This window comes from Notothenia rossii (assembly GCF_949606895.1).
Source record: "Notothenia rossii genome assembly, chromosome: 5".
Taxonomy (NCBI): Eukaryota; Metazoa; Chordata; class Actinopteri; order Perciformes; family Nototheniidae; genus Notothenia; species Notothenia rossii.
Genome location: NC_136903.1, coordinates 26,053,519 through 26,071,084, shown reverse-complemented (window position 1 = coordinate 26,071,084; position 17,566 = coordinate 26,053,519). Strand labels below are relative to the sequence as shown.

Here is a 17,566-nt window from a genome sequence, read left to right as displayed (position 1 = left end):
AGTATCAGTAAATATTGTGCGGACTCGAAGATAGATGCAAGCCTGTACAGGTAGAGTTATTTAAAGCATAAATTAGTCAGTTGGGTTCTGGAGGTGTGGTTACAGCAATTGTGCTTGGTTGGCGTGGCCTGGTGGTGGGGCTCAATGTGATATCTTTTCATGGGGCCCAAAATCCCTGGCGGCGCCCCTGGTTGTGTGAGTGTATGGCCAGAGGGCAGGACCTATAAACACATTTCCTACCCAATAGCATTGTGAGGCTAAACAAAAGGACCTTTTGACTGTGTAAGTAATGTAAGTCTTTTAAAAAAACAAAACATTTACTGACTTTTTTAGGATAGCTTAAAGATTTTTTTTTAAATTACAACCGGGGGCCTTACAGGGTTAAGGTCTATTGTTTATTGTTATTTACTTTAAGATGTTTATTCTTAACGAATGATTTAATTAAAAAACTCTTATTTAAATGATGTGTCTCTGTATTCCTGATGATACACTGAGAGAATGAGCTCAGTGCTGCTGATGACCATAAGCTAAACAGTCTGTATATTGCACTACATTTGTATAATGTAAGCTTCGTTGTTACTTAGCCTGCGGGAATACGAAAAAAATAGTTTGATATACCGAATATTATTTGATCTGTTCCACCACTTAATCCCAATAATGTAGATGTGTGTTGTAGGTGCCTTAAATAACCCCTTGTTTTCTAGTGAGATGTATTTTTATGTTCATATAAAAGTGATTTCAATGCCACCTCAAAATGATCACTGGTTCCATCCTGGCCACCCCACTGAAAATGTCCTGGCTCCGCCACTTAATACAGGAAATCAATTTTTTTTTTTTAAATGTCCCCCCCACATTCAGGATGCTTACTATGCCATATGTTTATGGATACAAACTGTGCAAAAGTTCAGGTTATTGAAAGGTGCTTTAATGACCTTGATGTCATTTTCCAATTAGGGGAATTCTACACCGCTTAACTGATATCCTTTACGTGCAGTTGCTAGGATACACTGGAAAGCTTACTTAATTCTCAATTCATAATGTCGTACACGTTTACTTTAAAGCTAAGTCACCTTATTATGGGATTAGTTTTGTTTCATAAAGATAAAGCAACACTTTCTCAGAATCAAGCAAAACTAAGAGTTTAAGAGGAAAAAAAACTGAGTCAAGCAAAATACATTTTATTTCAAAAATAAAACTAATCATTTGTTTAATCATGTAAACCAGATATGTCTGTTTTGCAGTTCTCTTTGCTTCTTTCTCAATGATCAGACTTTTGCTCTCGCTGCAGCTCTTCTCGTTTGCGCTCCCTTATTTGTTGTTTTCAATTCAGACACAAACGTCCCAGATGGGCGGGACTTTCAGGGGTGCGTCCCCATTGGCTACTCAGTTTTTGAGTGACAGCCCACTACAACACAGATCATACAGTGCAACTAATGCAGCAAACTACGGAGTCCACTCGGCCACGTTGCTTCGGTGTCTCCTGGGGAGTTTTCATGAAAAATATCGGACATATCTTATGGATTGCTGTGCATTATACTTGTGTTGTGTAGTTTATACTTTATTCCAACTTTAAATATGTTAATACCTGAACACACTGCTGCTGTTAAATAATTTCCCAATTTGGGATTGATAAAGTGTCTGTCTGTCTATTTATTTATTTTATAGATACAAAAAAAACATCTATGTATTTTCAAGCTAAAGGTGACACAATATAAACTGTATACTGTTATTTTTTCAAAGACATGTTACATTTCAAAAGCTTATATTGCTATGTTTAGGACAAACAATTAAAGACTGCTTTAATTTAACAAATTCTACAATATAAAAGTGGCAGATTTGCTTTATTAAACTGACCAGACCTAGGTTGCATACCAACACAATTAGGACCATGCTCACATCTTATGTTGGTCTGAAGAGCTGAAGCATTCATACCAGGCCCGGCTTCAGGATGAAATTACTGAGGGGGCTGTTAAAAAATCAGAGGGGGCAATGATACTGGCAACGTAATGAATTGACACACCAAGCTTTTTTCCTTCTCACTGCTCTACAATCTCTTTGCTTCTTTATTTTTATTCTGGATTTACCCCTCTCGTTCTGTTCTTTTCCTCTGATTTTCAGGATTGAATGTTCAAATCAAGGCCTAAAACCTGGCATTTCATAAGAAAGTGACTAATATATAAACCAAATGTAATATTGGATCAAATACTATACCAAATGGACAGACACAGATTACAAATAAAAATAAAGTCCCTTGGTTTGTCTCTAGAGTCTAACTGCCATGAGAAAATCAAATCAATGTTCCACAATCCGTCACTAGATGTCGCTCATTGTGCCAATACGGTTGATATAATACACAACATATTATTATTCTAGTAAAAGGGCTCGCTTTGGCAAAAACCTGATCCATACAGGCAGACCTAAATAATAACAAGTAACCATCATGTGTGGTGCCATCTGTAGTTGTCTGTCTTATTTTTTGTTGGTGTCATATTGTTTTCACCAGGGCCGGCCCTTGGCATAGGCAGTATAGGCGAATGCTAAGGGCGCATCAACTAATCGGGGGCGCCGAAATTTGGGGAGAAAGATTACATCATGTATTTTTTAGCTGCCCGGATTATAACAGACAAAGACTCACTCTGAAAACTGCACTGCAACAACATAACATTAAGGACATGGATTTCAAGTCAATATACGAAAGTAAATCAAGAAATGAAGTAAACAAGCTGATCTTCAAGTTCCTCAAAAACACTGGTCTGAGGACAAGGATTTAATATAAACATTTAATAAATCAACAAGTGGCGTTATATGCTCGAAGCGATTCGCTATTAAAGAAAAAAGAAGAAGAAGTAGTAGAAGAAGAAATACGTTAACGCTACAAACAGGCACAACAATGCTACTCTTTTTACTGACATATAACATTTGATTTCACCTTGCTCTATGTTCTTTAAACACACGTTCAAAAACGGGAACATTTTCGGGAGTTTCAACCGGGTACCAGCCACCGAAAACGGGGACTCTGCCCTGAAAACGGGGATGTTTTGGTCACCCATCCGACTGTGTTTACAGCTAAGCACACACGCTAACATTAAGACTACAAGCTCACTTGGTGTTGAGGCTTTTTTACACGTTGCTTGACTGCCTGCCCACATATCTGATCTAAACATAGTAACGTGTATTGGGGAAAATAATTATTTAAAGTTATTTAATAATTGTGACATTTATTGTACTTTTTGATGGATGAATGATGCTCAAAGTGAGGGGGCAAAGAATACAACTGAGGGGACAATGCCCCCTTTTGCCCCCTCGTTGCGCCGGGCCCGATTCATACACAATGGAAAAGTGTGTTGTCTCATTCTATATCCTGTGAGAAAATGATACACATTTAACATTACAAACTTGACATACTATTCCTGAGGAAGGTATGAATAATCAACAGATTTGAATGGAATCTCTAACATTTTCATGTAGAATAAAGACAAAAGAGTGATTATACAAATTACATTTATTGAAATTTGAACCAGAAGAAGAAGTCTCAAAGAATATTTTAAATAAAAAGACATAAAACTAAAAGGTGGATAATAATAAAATCTATTAAATGTATATGTAAAGACATTTGGTCAAATGAAATGACCCTGAGCAAGTGATAACAGCAACGCCCAGCGTGGATGAAGTTGGTGCAGGTCTTTCTTCATTTTTTCTTGATTCTGAGAAAGTGTTGCTTTATTTTTATGAAACAAAACTAATCCCATACCTTATCAGTGTTATTTTTTCAAAAATGGTAGGACCGTTCGCCACTAATGAGAGTGTTATTTTGAAAGGTATGACAGGAAGGTTGGTGCTGTACTTTCGCCAGCTTGTATCTCTCTCCAAAGCACACAGTGTGTTAGTGCTGCTGCCAGTGGTGCTGTGCCTCTTCAGCTGCTGCTGCTGGGGACTGTGTCGCATATTCCTTCAACTTGTCGTTTGTCAGCACCTGTTTGCCTTTGGCCAAGGACGGTAAGAAATAGACTCTAGTTTGGTTGCATTTAAGTTAAATTCAAGTTTTTTGCGTCACCAAAATAGCGCATAAAGCGTGTCACGTCAAGCTAGCTATAGCTTGCTTGTGTGCCGAGGTGTTTCGGGGAGAGGAACGAAAACCCGGCTTTTTTTAAGTGTAACGGACTCTTATGTAATTTGTCCGGTAACGTTAGACAGTTAATTATTTAATGAGCAATGGCTGGTTCATGAAGTGAGCAAATATCTTGGCTATTATTTTGAGTCCATGCTGTCACTTTAAAAACATGAAGGACAAACGTAAAGTATTTAGTTGTGTTATAATAATTCAACAAGTTATAATATTTGTATTTGCACATACATTGGTATAACTCCTCATTAGCCAACAAGAAGTTTTATTTTGACAGTTGAATCCGGAAGTTGTAGTTTTTTTTATTTGTCAGACTTGACAATTTGGTCCGCATGGCGTCACCTCCCCTCTGGAGGACAATGTGAGCGTTTAAACTCATCCTTTCTTTAGTCGGTAAGGTTTTAAACGGTGGTTTAATATCCATAAAACCACAGTAAATGTAACAGTATAAAATAGACCCATTGACTGGAAACATTTGTTCAGTAAAGGCTTTTGTTGAAGGTCTTTTCACGCCCCACTATTCACCACGTGTGTTATGTAAGTGGACTGTGTCATGATGTATGTACACTAACGTTATATAGCCTGCATGTGTGAGATAGGCATGTCTTAGTTCAACCTTCCTCTGCGTTATCAATGATCAGTTATGCAGGCAGCAAAAACGACATGACCAATTGAAGCTTTATCACCCCTTTGCCAGATGGGCAAGTGATGTCCACCTGTCACAAAGGGCATAGGATAATGTGCTATCATGCTATGATAGACTTAGTAGGACATTTATAATCAGTCATCTACCTAACAGCTGTTTTACAATCCAACAACAGATGTCATCAGGACGTTTTTTCTACATTGATGATGTTTTATTTATGGGAGCCAGATTTCACTGTGCAGCCTCAATCATTATTGTCTAAATAAAAAGTAAATTATCCACCTCCTTGCTCCTTTTTCCCTCAGGTGAGACGTCCAGCTTTGACTGTAACAACGTATGTGCCTGAGAGTCTGACCCACGTCTGTTCAATGGCTACCTCAGGCCCCACCTCTTCTGTCTCCATCACTGCCACTGTGCCAGAGGGTTTCCACTATGAAACCAAGTACATTGTGCTCAACTATCTGGGAATGCTGCCTGTTAATAGATCACAGGCACGCAACACAGTTCAAGGTGAGAAGAAAGACTTTAGATTAGCGGCTAATTTGGTTGTTAAAGTAGTTTAGTGTGATTAAGGTATTGATTCAGTCTGAAAATGCAGAAATGCAATGTCCCCAAAGGACACACTTCTCATTACTGAAGTGTAGCTACTGCCAAGGTTGTAGACCTCTCCACAGTGTCTTCACTTGTGCAGTGTGAGCGCCACATATCTCAGGCAAACCTCACACTTGTGCAGTCACACAGCACACAAATAGAGTTGTGTGCACATGGCCAAAAAAGAAAATATTCAGGGTGTGTAGGCAGCTTGCCACCTGTTTTCTAGCTCCATTTAGCCTTCTGTGACACATTGTAAGAGACTTGTGTGTAATTTAAAAAGACATTTATGGAGTCTCCAGCGTTTTAGACAAGTATATGTAGTCATGTGAGGTTCCCTGTAAGCTCATCTTCGACTTTTCCAATATGGTGTCCAGAGATGCAAAAACTGGTTTGACTTGTATTGCAAGTTTGTGCCCCAGGCTTGCAGCATGCCTGTTTTTCATTTTGTAGCATTTGTGCTTAGCATACAAATGACACACAACAGAGTTTGAATAAATAGTTATGATGTTTTTGTCTCACATTTGGAGATGTGTCACATTGGTAGTTATTTTATAAATATGTGAAGACTTTTTGAGACATTTTAATGAGAAAACAAATATGATGTATTGGAGAAAGAGAAACATCACGGCTAGAAATGTTAGCATTTCATGCCATGCATGTTATTGCCTCTGCACAACCAAAAAAACGTTGTATTATTTAAAAGAAAACCGTAGTGCCAAATGTCAAAAATAACACGTTTTCTTTCATTCTGGTCCCTTATTGTTGTGTGCGTGCTCAGAATGGGCGGAGGAGGGCAGATGAGTGGCTGATCCCTGCTTTCCGCTTGACCCGGTCCAATTTCTGACTGCCTGTCATGTGGAATCACTGCAGGATAACTCACACGCCATTGAACCAGAGCAGAATAGTTGGCCGGTTAGCTGTCTGGCTGAACGCTGAAACAGCACCGAGCCCCGGAAAAACCAACAGTGGCCCTTGGGGCGTTCCTATAGGGTGAGGGGACACAGAGAGAATGGAGAAGGGTTCTGCTGAGCGTCCTCTTCCTTCCTGTTAAAAAACAAACAAACACCAGTTTGTAACTTCAACAGTGAAAAACACATCAGTTAGTTTTTAAGAATGATACTTCAAGGTCATCGTGTTTTGTCCCCTATTGGCTGCTCGTCCCCAGTTTAGCTGTTCTTAAAGAGTTCCATGATAGTAGAAAGAACCAATGCCTTTGGGTTGAGTGTGTAATGCAGCAGGGTCACCCTTCTTTATCAACTGACTGCTGGATTTTCCCAAGCTAAATAGCTACATTCAGAATGTGTTTAGCGTGACTTAAAGTCATGGTCACACAGCAGCAGCCTTTGTGTCGGTTTCACCTCTCACATGGTTCCGCATTCCCCCAGCAGCGCAGACTGAATCATGTAAATAATTTACTTAAAAGCACAATGTGTAGGAATATCGGTTTCAGTTTGTACATGCGATATTCAAAGTGAGCCTCTTTTCCCTGGTTAAACAAGGTTCAGTTATGACCTCAGATTCATTTGAGTTTGGAAACAAGATTTGTCCGCCTGGTTTTTCGCCCTAATATTTTTAATTCTTTCACAGCTGATAATTGAAAGGCGTAATTTATGTATGAGCAAAGTATTTACCTTATTTTTTAAAGAATATCCAACTCATTGCTCCTTTTTAACTATGAATGTGACACAAGAAAACCAGTATTAGTACAGTATTGCACTTAAGCATGCAAACATTATTCCCCCCCCCTTATGCATACTTATACATATATATATACACATTACATATACTGCTGTGTTTGGCAGACTGTGTTTAGAGTCATGCCAAGTGTGCAGGCATCATTAACCTGTCCTTATGAGTCAAGCAAATACATATACATCCCATTTATAATCAAATCCAATAATGTCAGTTATTTTACTTTAAATATCTTATGTTAATACAAATATATATATATATATATATATATATATATTTTTTTTTTAAATTGCACATTTTTACTTTAACTTTTTAACTTTAAATATATTTGATGTAAATATTTTTATTTTACTTGTTTATTTCTAAAATGGAGCCACTTTCACAAACCCAATCTCTTCTGGGATAAATCACGTATTTGATTCTGATTTATAGATTTGATAACATTTTAGATATAATACAGCTGTAGAATTTGCACATTTCAAAAATAAATAGAAAGCACAAAAGAGAATGAAATATTTCTAGTCAAGTGTATGTGGCTTTTAGTGTTTGTTTTAAAAAAAAATGTTAAAGTGCTATATACTGTATATTGTATAGAATTTAGGAATAGTGAGTCTGTGGCCATTGGTTCATGTCATGTGTCTTTCTCTCTCAGGAGATGCTCTGATTGACAGCGAGAGTAGCACATTGACAAAAGGCCATGAAGAAGAGCTGAGACAACTGGAAGATGAAATCGCTGCCTGTAAGTGGACACACACACACTCCATGTTGTCTTTCCCTTTGCCATTATTTGTTCATACCGTGTGTCTGCCTGTGTAGTGGAATCCAAAGTTCAATCTTTGTGAATGTAAAACATGAAATGTATGCATGGAGAGAGGACTTTGGTTTCTTGACATAACCACGGTTCTCTCAGAAGCGTGAGTCAGTCACTCACCCTTCCTTGTATACACGTAGCAAGGATGAGGTGAGATATTTGATTGACAGATAGACACTAATTTACTACTCAGAGAACTTAAGTCGCATTAGTAACCCAGACTTCAGGCTAACCATCAGCGTATGTGTTGTGCATTTAATTTATGGAGCAAACCACATGTTTTTTTTTCTGCAATGTGAATCATTTCTTTAAATGATCTGAGTCATCCTTCCCCTCTGTGTGGAGCAGCTTGTTCCACATCAGGCTTCGACCGGCACACATCGCTGGTGTTTAACCCGACCGTCCCAGAGACCTCCGTAGAGGACTGCCTCGCTGCTGTGGGAGACCGGGTGGCCGTAGACCTCGACACACACCTAGCAGTAGCCGTACACACACTCCTCGAAAGGTCAGTGGTCAACTCTTTGACTGTCATGATGGATTGTATAATATATACAAAAGTAGTGCAGATGAACAATGCTCTGAGATGATCACTGCCTGTCTTCACTGCTAAGAAATACTTAATCCAAGGTATATATTTCATATAGAAACAGAATTGCTGGGTCGGTTCAGCAACTACACTGACACTTTCTTATCCAATAATTGCTCTTTTCCTCACTACACTTTATTCACACTATATTAATATCATGTGGGATAAATGTGAATCTTAGTGTCAATATTCTTAACCTGTTGCTTAAGGTAGTTTTCTTTTTAAATGAATGTTTGAACTTAGCAAAGATTGGAAAATACTTTATGTCTTGAAACTGATTGAAAAGGTTTTGATTCATTCCTAAATGTACTGAGATTAACTCAATTACAAGCCGACAGTTGTTGCTTGATGTTATTGGCTTAACATATGCACACACACACACACACACACACACACACACACACACACACACACACACACACACACACACACACACACACACACACACACACACACACACACACACACACACACACACACACACACACACACAGAAAATTATTTTAGACTTCATACAGATGATAAAAATCCCAACAAACGCTTGCAAATTGTATGAATCGAAGTGAGTTGAAAATAAGTTAACATGAGCAAGAGAATTAATCAGCTGGTGCTTATGTAGAGTTGCTGCAGGGCCAACACATAAGACTGTGGTTGTCCTGGGCAACTTCCAACTGTCAGTGTAGCACGCTTCTGCACAACTATTAATTTGAAATTTGGAAAAAAAATGTAATTGCATTATTTTGAGTGACAGGGAGGCTTTGGCTCAGTGGATACAGTGCTGGACTTGGAATCAGGGGATAGCAAGTTCGAGTCCCACTGCAGTCAGCATGTCGTTGTGTCCCTGGGCAAGACACGTTGCTCCTGTGGGGATTGTCCACAGTACTGAATGTGTGTAAGTCGCTTTGGATAAAAGCGTCTAACAAATCACATGTAATGTAAAGTAATATTGCAATTGTGATATGACTCATGATATTCGAGGAACTACAACTTTTCCTTCATTATTCTAATTTGTATTTAAAAAAACATTAAAATAATCATGGTACTTTTTATTTTATTCGACACATTTTTCCTTCTTATATTTCGGTTTAGATAACATTCTAATAATTGTTCAGCCTTATATGAGAGTTTAACAGCTCTTGTACGCTTTTCATGGATATGTAAATGTATACAATTATTTTGTTCGTTTTTAGCATTGCATTAGGGGTGTAACAACTAATCGACTTAATCGATTAAAATCGATTACCAAATTAGTTGGCAACTAATTCAGTCGTCGATTCGTTGGTGACGTCATCACATGTGTTCTACACCCCGTTAAGCTCCAACGTTATCGCTCTTTTTTATCGGTACAGGAGACATTTAAAAGAAATGTCATATGTATTATTGCTACATAAACATTATATCGCAGTCTTAGTGTCGCCAACTCAGTTTCTAATATGCAATATGACTACAAAATGCGTCTATAATGTATTTTCGATCTTCCCAATTCAGACGAGAGATCTCTCCCCCGCCTGCTTGCGAGGGGGCGGGGCAGTTTACACACACAAGCAGGAGATGGCGGAGAGAACGCGCTCCGAGGTGTGGTTAAACTTTAGCCGTCTCGATGTGGACAATGCTCGTTACCAAAAGTGCAATAACAGTTTATCATATAAAGGCGGTAAAACGAGCAATTTGTCTAAACACTTAGCAAAAGTGCACCACATTCAGACGGAGGAATGCACCGGGTTCGGCTGTCTTTCTAGTAGCTCTGTAGCCCTGTCCACGAGTAACGTTTCCACGTCAGGTGTTATGTATGCTAGCAGCAACACACAGAGTTAACTCAGTTATAAAAACATAGGTTAATGATTAGAGGTAACTGAGTTATTTTGTTAAAGTTTCAGCTATTCGGTTTACAGTTCTGTCATCCCATTATTTAATATGATTTGTTAAAACATTGTTGTTTCTTTTGATGTGAAATATTATGCATTTAATTAAAATAAAAAGCAATGTTAGTTTTGTTCACAATTTGTTTAGTTAGTTTACCTTATTTCTTGTCAAAAGAACCGTTAATACTATCGTTAAAAGGACCGGATCGATAAGCAGTATTGATATAAGTAGTAGTACAGTTAAAACCTTAACGATCCGAATAATCGATTAATCGTTTCATTAATCGATAGATTAATCGATTATCAAATTAGTCGTTTGTTGCAGCCCTACATTGCATACATTCCCGTTACAAGACAAACGCATGCAAATGACATAGAACATCCAGTAACATAACAATACAATTTGAACCTGGAAGAAGCTGTGGATTTTTTTTGATAGCTTTTGGAAGGTGAACAATAAAGTCAATTTAGGATCGTAAGTATTAGATGGCTTAACAATAACTATTTTTATTCTAGGTACATTTAGATTTGTTCAACACTAAATTTAGTCCTTACCAGAGATGATGTATGCGTGTGTTTCAGGCCTCTAGACTACGAAAGATTTAGAGATGCAACGCGGGATCTCTCGACATACACAGAGGGAGGCTGGAGCAAGGTGAGTCCCCCTGAGGTTTACAAATGTCTCTTAACTTTGTGTCTCTACAGCTTTCATTTCTTTATGGCCTGTCCCTTAAACTGCTACTCCTCTCTCCCAGGTGCTTGTCCCTTTTGTGCTGCTCCAGGCTCTACAGAGCGAGGGGGAGTCGCTGCAAACTCTCTCACAGCTGGGGGTGCGCTTCTTAGAGGAGGATGAAGCAGGCTACATCATGCAGCAGGGAGGATGGGTGAGTTTTAACACACAATGGAGGAAAACCATTATATACGTCACCTTTCTTTTAATACTTTGGCACCTGAAAGTGTTGTATTATGTGGAAACATAATTGCACTATATTTATATGACTTATAATTAAATGTACAGAACTCAAAGTAGCCAGAGGAGGGCAGCAGTGAGCTAGCTGTACAGAGTTGGATGAAGTATTCAGATCCTTTACTTAAAGTGGACGTATTATGCTATATTGGGAACATATTTAGTAGGGCCATACCTATACAAAACATGTCTGTGACATGTTTTTGCTTAAAATACCAAACAGATCCCCCATTGTAGCCATGCCTCACAGTGCTCATACCCCTCTTTTGCAGCCCTGTTGCAAACAGGCTGACTCTGCTTTAAATTGAATGTCTACTGCTAGCCACGCCCCTTTGTAGCGTCACGCAGCGTTCCCCAGCTAGAGAGAGATTTCTACCGGGAGAAGCTCAGCTAAACGCTGCGGTGATTAAATTCCACGTTATGCTCCTAACCACTTCAAGCTTTATTTCTGAAACAGTATGGAGCTCAAACCTTTATTTATTTATATTTATATATATATATATATATATTTAACAACTTTACTCTAAGCCTCCAGCAGACATCCCGCTGAATACATAGACACACAGCTGCGACTGTATACAGAGACGATAGGTTGGGACCTCTATGGTTTGGACGTGTCACGTGTGCTGGAGATGATAGGTTGAGACGTGTCACGTCGGCCGGATGTCGCCAATGACGTAATAGGACTGAAAATTCTGGATCTGCTTGTTAGCACCCCCCTTTTTTTTTAGAGATGTGAGTACAGAGGAAAAGAGAAAGGGTTTTGTTTTCTGACACTTTGTGAGTTCCCTGACACGCCGCGGACACATATTTATGTATAAAAGACATACAAAAGTGCATTTTGCATGATAGGTCCCCTTTAAGTTAATTACTAATACTCCAATGTAAAAATAGTACTGCATTATACAGCATTAAATGGTACTTAAGTAAGATGATCAGTATAATGTAAGCATGATCAGGAACATGTACATTAAGTATTAGAAGTAAAAGTAGTTGCAGGAAAAAAAACTAAACATTTTAAAAATGAAAAGGAAAACATCTTCACATTTTAAAAGCTGAAAGTGTAAAAAATATTTTTTGAATGAACACATGAATCAAACAATGAGTAAAACAAATGGTCAACCCACTCATTGTTTGTGTTGTACTTACATAGGATTTTGGATATGTTATCTACATCAAAACATCTTATTTTAAAAGTTCTTTACAAGGTTAAAAAAAAAAAGTCTGAATTTATAAAGAAAGTAGTAACTAAAGCTGTAACATAGATGTAGTAGAAAAGTAAAGATGAACTATTTCCCTTCCAATCGTAGTGGAATAGAGGTATAAAGTGGCACTTAAAGAAAACACTCAAGTAAAGTTCACGTACAGCAAACTTTTACCTCAGTACTTGAGTAAATGTACTTAGAAGAGGCGCCGGTGATGTTCCTTGTGTGTCGGAACAAGCAGCGACACACACTGAACATTTTACTTCTTTATTCTCTCGACACAGCGCTTTAAGCCCCCATCATGAAATCAAAACTAGAATCCATCTTTTTCTCAGGTCAGAATTATTATATAAGCAGGCTAAGATATGTTACCATGGTGAGGATATGGAAGGCACATTTTTGATCTTGGAGTCATCCTTTACACGCTGGCAATGATCCTACGCTTTAGACCTAATGCCGGACATAATTCAATGATTGACCAACTACTAAGACTTTTTTGATCGACTGACGTTTAGTTGACTAAGGGGCAGCTCTAAACGTTGCCAAACATGATTTAAAATGTACATCACATGTAAAAAGTATGCTCGTAATCAACATAAAGAAAATATGTAATTTAGGTTTAATCTGTGCAATTTATTTTGCTAGTGTATTACAAACAATTACAAAACCAACAGCCACTGTCCTTCTCCTTTTGTGGTTATTCACAACTTTACAATCTATCTATTGACCTAAAGTCACAGTTTAGATCCAAAAACGGTATTTCTATTCTATATTATGTTGCTTGTTCTAAGGAGAGATTACATGTGTGCATATTCATGAAGGTGTATTTAACTCTGCTCATGGTGCTGAACAGTCTGTGATATGACCTCAGGTGAGAAGGCCCTCGTATAAAGCATCTCCAGTGTGCCGTTAACTCATGCAAATGAATGGAAAGCAGGAATGTTTTTATATCATCATACACATGCAACTATTTCAGCTACAACATGTTTTAGATTAATCGTACAGAGGATTTTCAATGTTGTAATAAGTGGAGCACTGCGTCACAGATGGCTTCTTATGAAGGTCAGACTGATGACGGGGTCACATGACTCGACGCGTTAACCAACGCTCCGGTCGTCATTACCTCACCGTGATGATGCTCTGCCCAGTTTTGTGCAATGTAACGTGAACAATAATGCTCTGGTTCCAAACAAAGCACCATTCTTGTTATGTCACAGGAAGGGGATCAACGGATGATCGGGGGCAGGATCAGGGATGGAGAGAGAGGAGGAGAGAGAGAGAGAGAGAGGGATTGCATTAGGAGAGTGGCGATGGGAGGGGAGGGAATAGGAAAGAGGGAGGGGTGAGAGATGAGGGTGGGCATAGTGAGAGCAAAGTGAAATCTCCATTAGTTTGACAGCCGCCTGCATGCACACTTCGCCACTCCATCGCTAGGACTGCGCTGTTTGACCCAGGCTTTCTGAGACTGCACATTGAGGTAGGATGTTACACTGGTGACGAGGAAGCAGCTACAGAGTGAGCTCATTGGTCTGGATGTATGCGTCCTTGTGAAAGAGTGACCGTGCAGAAGTGACAAACTCTTTTCCGCTATATATGTCTCTCCTATCTCGCTATATTTCACAATGCATGCATGCAAAAAGCATATGGCTTATTAGTTCTTTTGAATTGTAGAACAATATTCCATTAAATGTCGAGTTGTAGTGCGAAAAAAAAACAAATGCTAATGTATACTAAACAAGGAACATCAAGTACTTTCGTATAAGAGAACAGAAGATGGAGCGCACGAACATGATTTCATTTTGCGATATTTTTCAGGTCCTAAACGCACATGTTAGTATGGGTCGCTGTCCTGTGAAGTCGCTAGGTTTGGGGGCCTCCTGTAATTCCTTTTGTTGGATGCATTAGAATACAATAAGGATTATTATGACCCTAATGTGGTGTACACTTCATTTGGCTGGAACAAAAAACCAGCAGCCCTCAGACAGTGCACAGCCGGGGGGGGGAGGGGGAGTAGGACATGATTGGGGGGTCAAGGGGGAAGGGGCTGAGAAAAAGAAAATGGCCTACATGATGATGATGATGGTGGACATTGTGAAAAAGAGGGGTTACAGTACACATTTTTAACTGGAGAGCAGAATTAGGTGGTTGTAGTGTCTGAACACCAAACGTCCTCTCCTGGATGTCTCTATTATTTTGTCTCCTGTCTGTCCGTCCTTGTTGTGGTCTCTTCTTTCGGAGGAATTAGACAATTGTCCTTCAGAGTCTGACACTGAAAACTGCTTGGTGGGACAACAGTCATTTCATATTACCTTCCTTGTGAGCGTGATGTCATTTGACTCCTGTGAGGTTTGAAAGTGGCACACCAACATTTCCACCTCACCTCTTAGCAAAGAGAAAGGGATGATGGAGTCATACATCATGTTTTACTGCACATTTGGTCATAGACTGATAGGCAAAGCAGCATATCTTCAAAGGTAATAAAGCAACGTTAACAGGCCCTCAGTGTTATTCTGGCAATAGCTGCTGCCTGAAAGCAGGGAAGTTGCAGTGATGATTCTTTTATTTATTTCAGTCATTTATCTAATTATTTTTGCCATTTGCATAAACAGAAGACAGAATACACAAACAACGAAGGTAAGAAAAGACAATAGTGATAGCGATGGAGTCAAATAATACAAAGTGTTAAGGAATAGATAAGAAAAAACCATTAACTATGTTCACTGCACATATTATGGTTATGGATTCTGTCATGTTTTCAGAAATAATGTATTTGTTTTTTAAGTTTAAATAAACTTTATTGTAATATTCAGATCATTTTTGAACAATTTGAATGTTGGCTTTGTTGGTTTTAGTTAAGCAAGATGCATTTTGGTGATGATATTTTTAAGATAAGGTGCTTTAAGGGCACGTCACTGTGCAGCCACACTAGTGCTCCCCCATGTTATGTAACCACCCTCTCGCCAGCTCTGAGGTGGGGTATGTGCATCACTGTAAGTGCCTGAGCACACTGAGGAAGCCCCCAAAAATAACTCATAATAATCTTTTCAAAAACATCATCACCAGGGACTGGCCCACTTGTAGCTCTCTTAATAACTTGTACAGCAGCAGCGTCATGGCCGACGGCCAGCGCTCAAACAGGGCACCCGTCCATCCTCTCCGTCCCTCCGTATATCCATCAGTCTCACTGCTGCCACAACACTAATGATGACGCGGCAAAAACCAATATTTACTGATGCAGACAGTGTGGCTACACATAACAGCAGTTTGCCCATGGCTGTTGCAAAGATGCAGTAAAATCATTCTGTCCTAAAGTTCTCTTTTGTATCCAACACAAGCTGACATTGTGTGTTGCTTAGAATAACGATGGAGTGTGCATTGTGATTAAATAAAGTTATTAGTTTCCTTGATTAAGGTGAATAGCTCTACATGAGTGACTTCGAAAAGCTATGTAGCTCCCTAGCATGATATGCAAACAACAAATCTAACCTGCTTTAAAAAAAAAAAAAATCTGTAAAAAAGAAACTCAGTGTTTGTATTTTTGTAATCCTATTTACATTTACATTATTGATCGTTTTTTGTAGATGTTTCCTATCTGCAATATGAATATGTATTCCTTAACAAAAGAAAAAGAGAAAAAAGTATTTGCTTAACCATTGTGGAGTCAAAAGCTATTGTTGAAAGAAGATGAAATAGTGACATTGGCTCAGGGTCAAATGGGACTGGCCATAGCCTGCATAGCCTTTCTGGGTGACATTAAATGAACAATGAGATGCTGATGAGCAGTCCCTCTCAGTCGGCTGCTGTGTGACCTCTCACAGCTCTTGTCCGTTAAGACATAATGACATAATCCTTGTAAATTTGAAGAGCATGTGTAAGCCTGGGAACTTTTCATGAAAATTAACCCCAACTAGAAGCACAATGGCTTGCATTATCATTAAAAACGTTTGCCTTCTTGTAGTCTTGTGGTTTTGAATTTTGTATAGAAGTGTGCCTTTTTGTAACATCTAATGTTTGGATTTGCAAGTGGATGCTGCATGTTGACGGTATGTGGCAGTCACTTGGCAATGTAGCAAACATCGCCGTGTTTTCCAAGAAAGCTTCAGTTTGAAATGATCTTTCAGGCAGATGAGCAAGAACAAAGGGGTAAAGCAGGGACAGGTAGGCTGTACCCAGCAGGAATGTGAACTTGTTTTATATAGCTTGTGTTTTCCTTGAGGCGAGGGTGGAGATGTGTGAAACACACCTATCAACAGTATCACACCTTAAGTGTGTTTCCAAGCTTCAGTCCGCTTCAACATAGCAACGTGGAGCATTAAATCAAGACAGTGGATTGTCTCATCAGATGCATCTTTTTCGGTATTTATGCTTTTCTAAATTATTGACGCTGATTTTAAAGTTGTTTTCAGGAGTATTTGTTGTTAAGGAACTTTGATTTTCTTTCACATACATTTTTAACGAAGATCAGAACCTAACTGCATAAAACTTGAAGTAAGAAATGGTTTATGGTTTATGCTCTACGGGTTGGGACTGTATATATACATAGGTTGGGAAAAATGTTTTACTGACGACATTATTTTCATTGTGTTACTCAATTCTAACCTGATTTAAGGGGTTAATGTCAGTTTAAGTATTATATCACTGATTCATGACAGAAATGTAGGACTATAAATACAGGAGAAGGATTGATGAGTAACTGTTCCTGAATACCACCAGTGACGTTTAGCTGTTGATTTGATACCACATGGCATCCCTGTCATGTTCGGTCCGGCTGATGGCTGTAACCTGAGAGCGAAGCTTTTGTGCAACACTCTCGCTCTCCCACATGCAAATCAGCTTATGGAGGAAGCAAATGTTGGATAACGATGGAGTGCTGATAGATTTAATCTCTACCCTGCCTCCCTGGATGCAGCTGCCTTTGCATTGGCCCAGTGTCCTTGTAAGGAAAGTAACCTTCACAGCCTGACCATGTCCTTTAAAAATCATCTCTGCATAGGTCAGCGTTTCTCAAAGTGTGGGGCGCAGAGATGTGATAGGTGGGTCGAATGGACGCAATGAACGGGAGACTATTATTATTATTATT

At 38.9% G+C, this 17,566-nt stretch overlaps 1 protein-coding gene across 3 annotated transcripts in view; it reads left to right on the top strand.

Moving 5' to 3' along the window:
* Positions 1–3,840: 3,840 nt before the first annotated feature.
* Positions 3,841–17,566, top strand: part of bcl2l13 (BCL2 like 13) — an 18,359-nt gene continuing 4,633 nt past the window's right edge. Inside the window, exons 1-6 of one of the 3 annotated variants that reach the window (XM_079681035.1) lie at positions 3,841–3,996; positions 5,075–5,279; positions 7,708–7,794; positions 8,215–8,371; positions 10,897–10,969; positions 11,070–11,198. In XM_079681035.1, the coding sequence (XP_079537161.1) occupies positions 5,138–5,279; positions 7,708–7,794; positions 8,215–8,371; positions 10,897–10,969; positions 11,070–11,198 (588 nt within the window). In that variant the 5' untranslated portion in view covers positions 3,841–3,996; positions 5,075–5,137. The other 2 variants (XM_079681037.1, XM_079681036.1) reach the window with 2 other exon arrangements.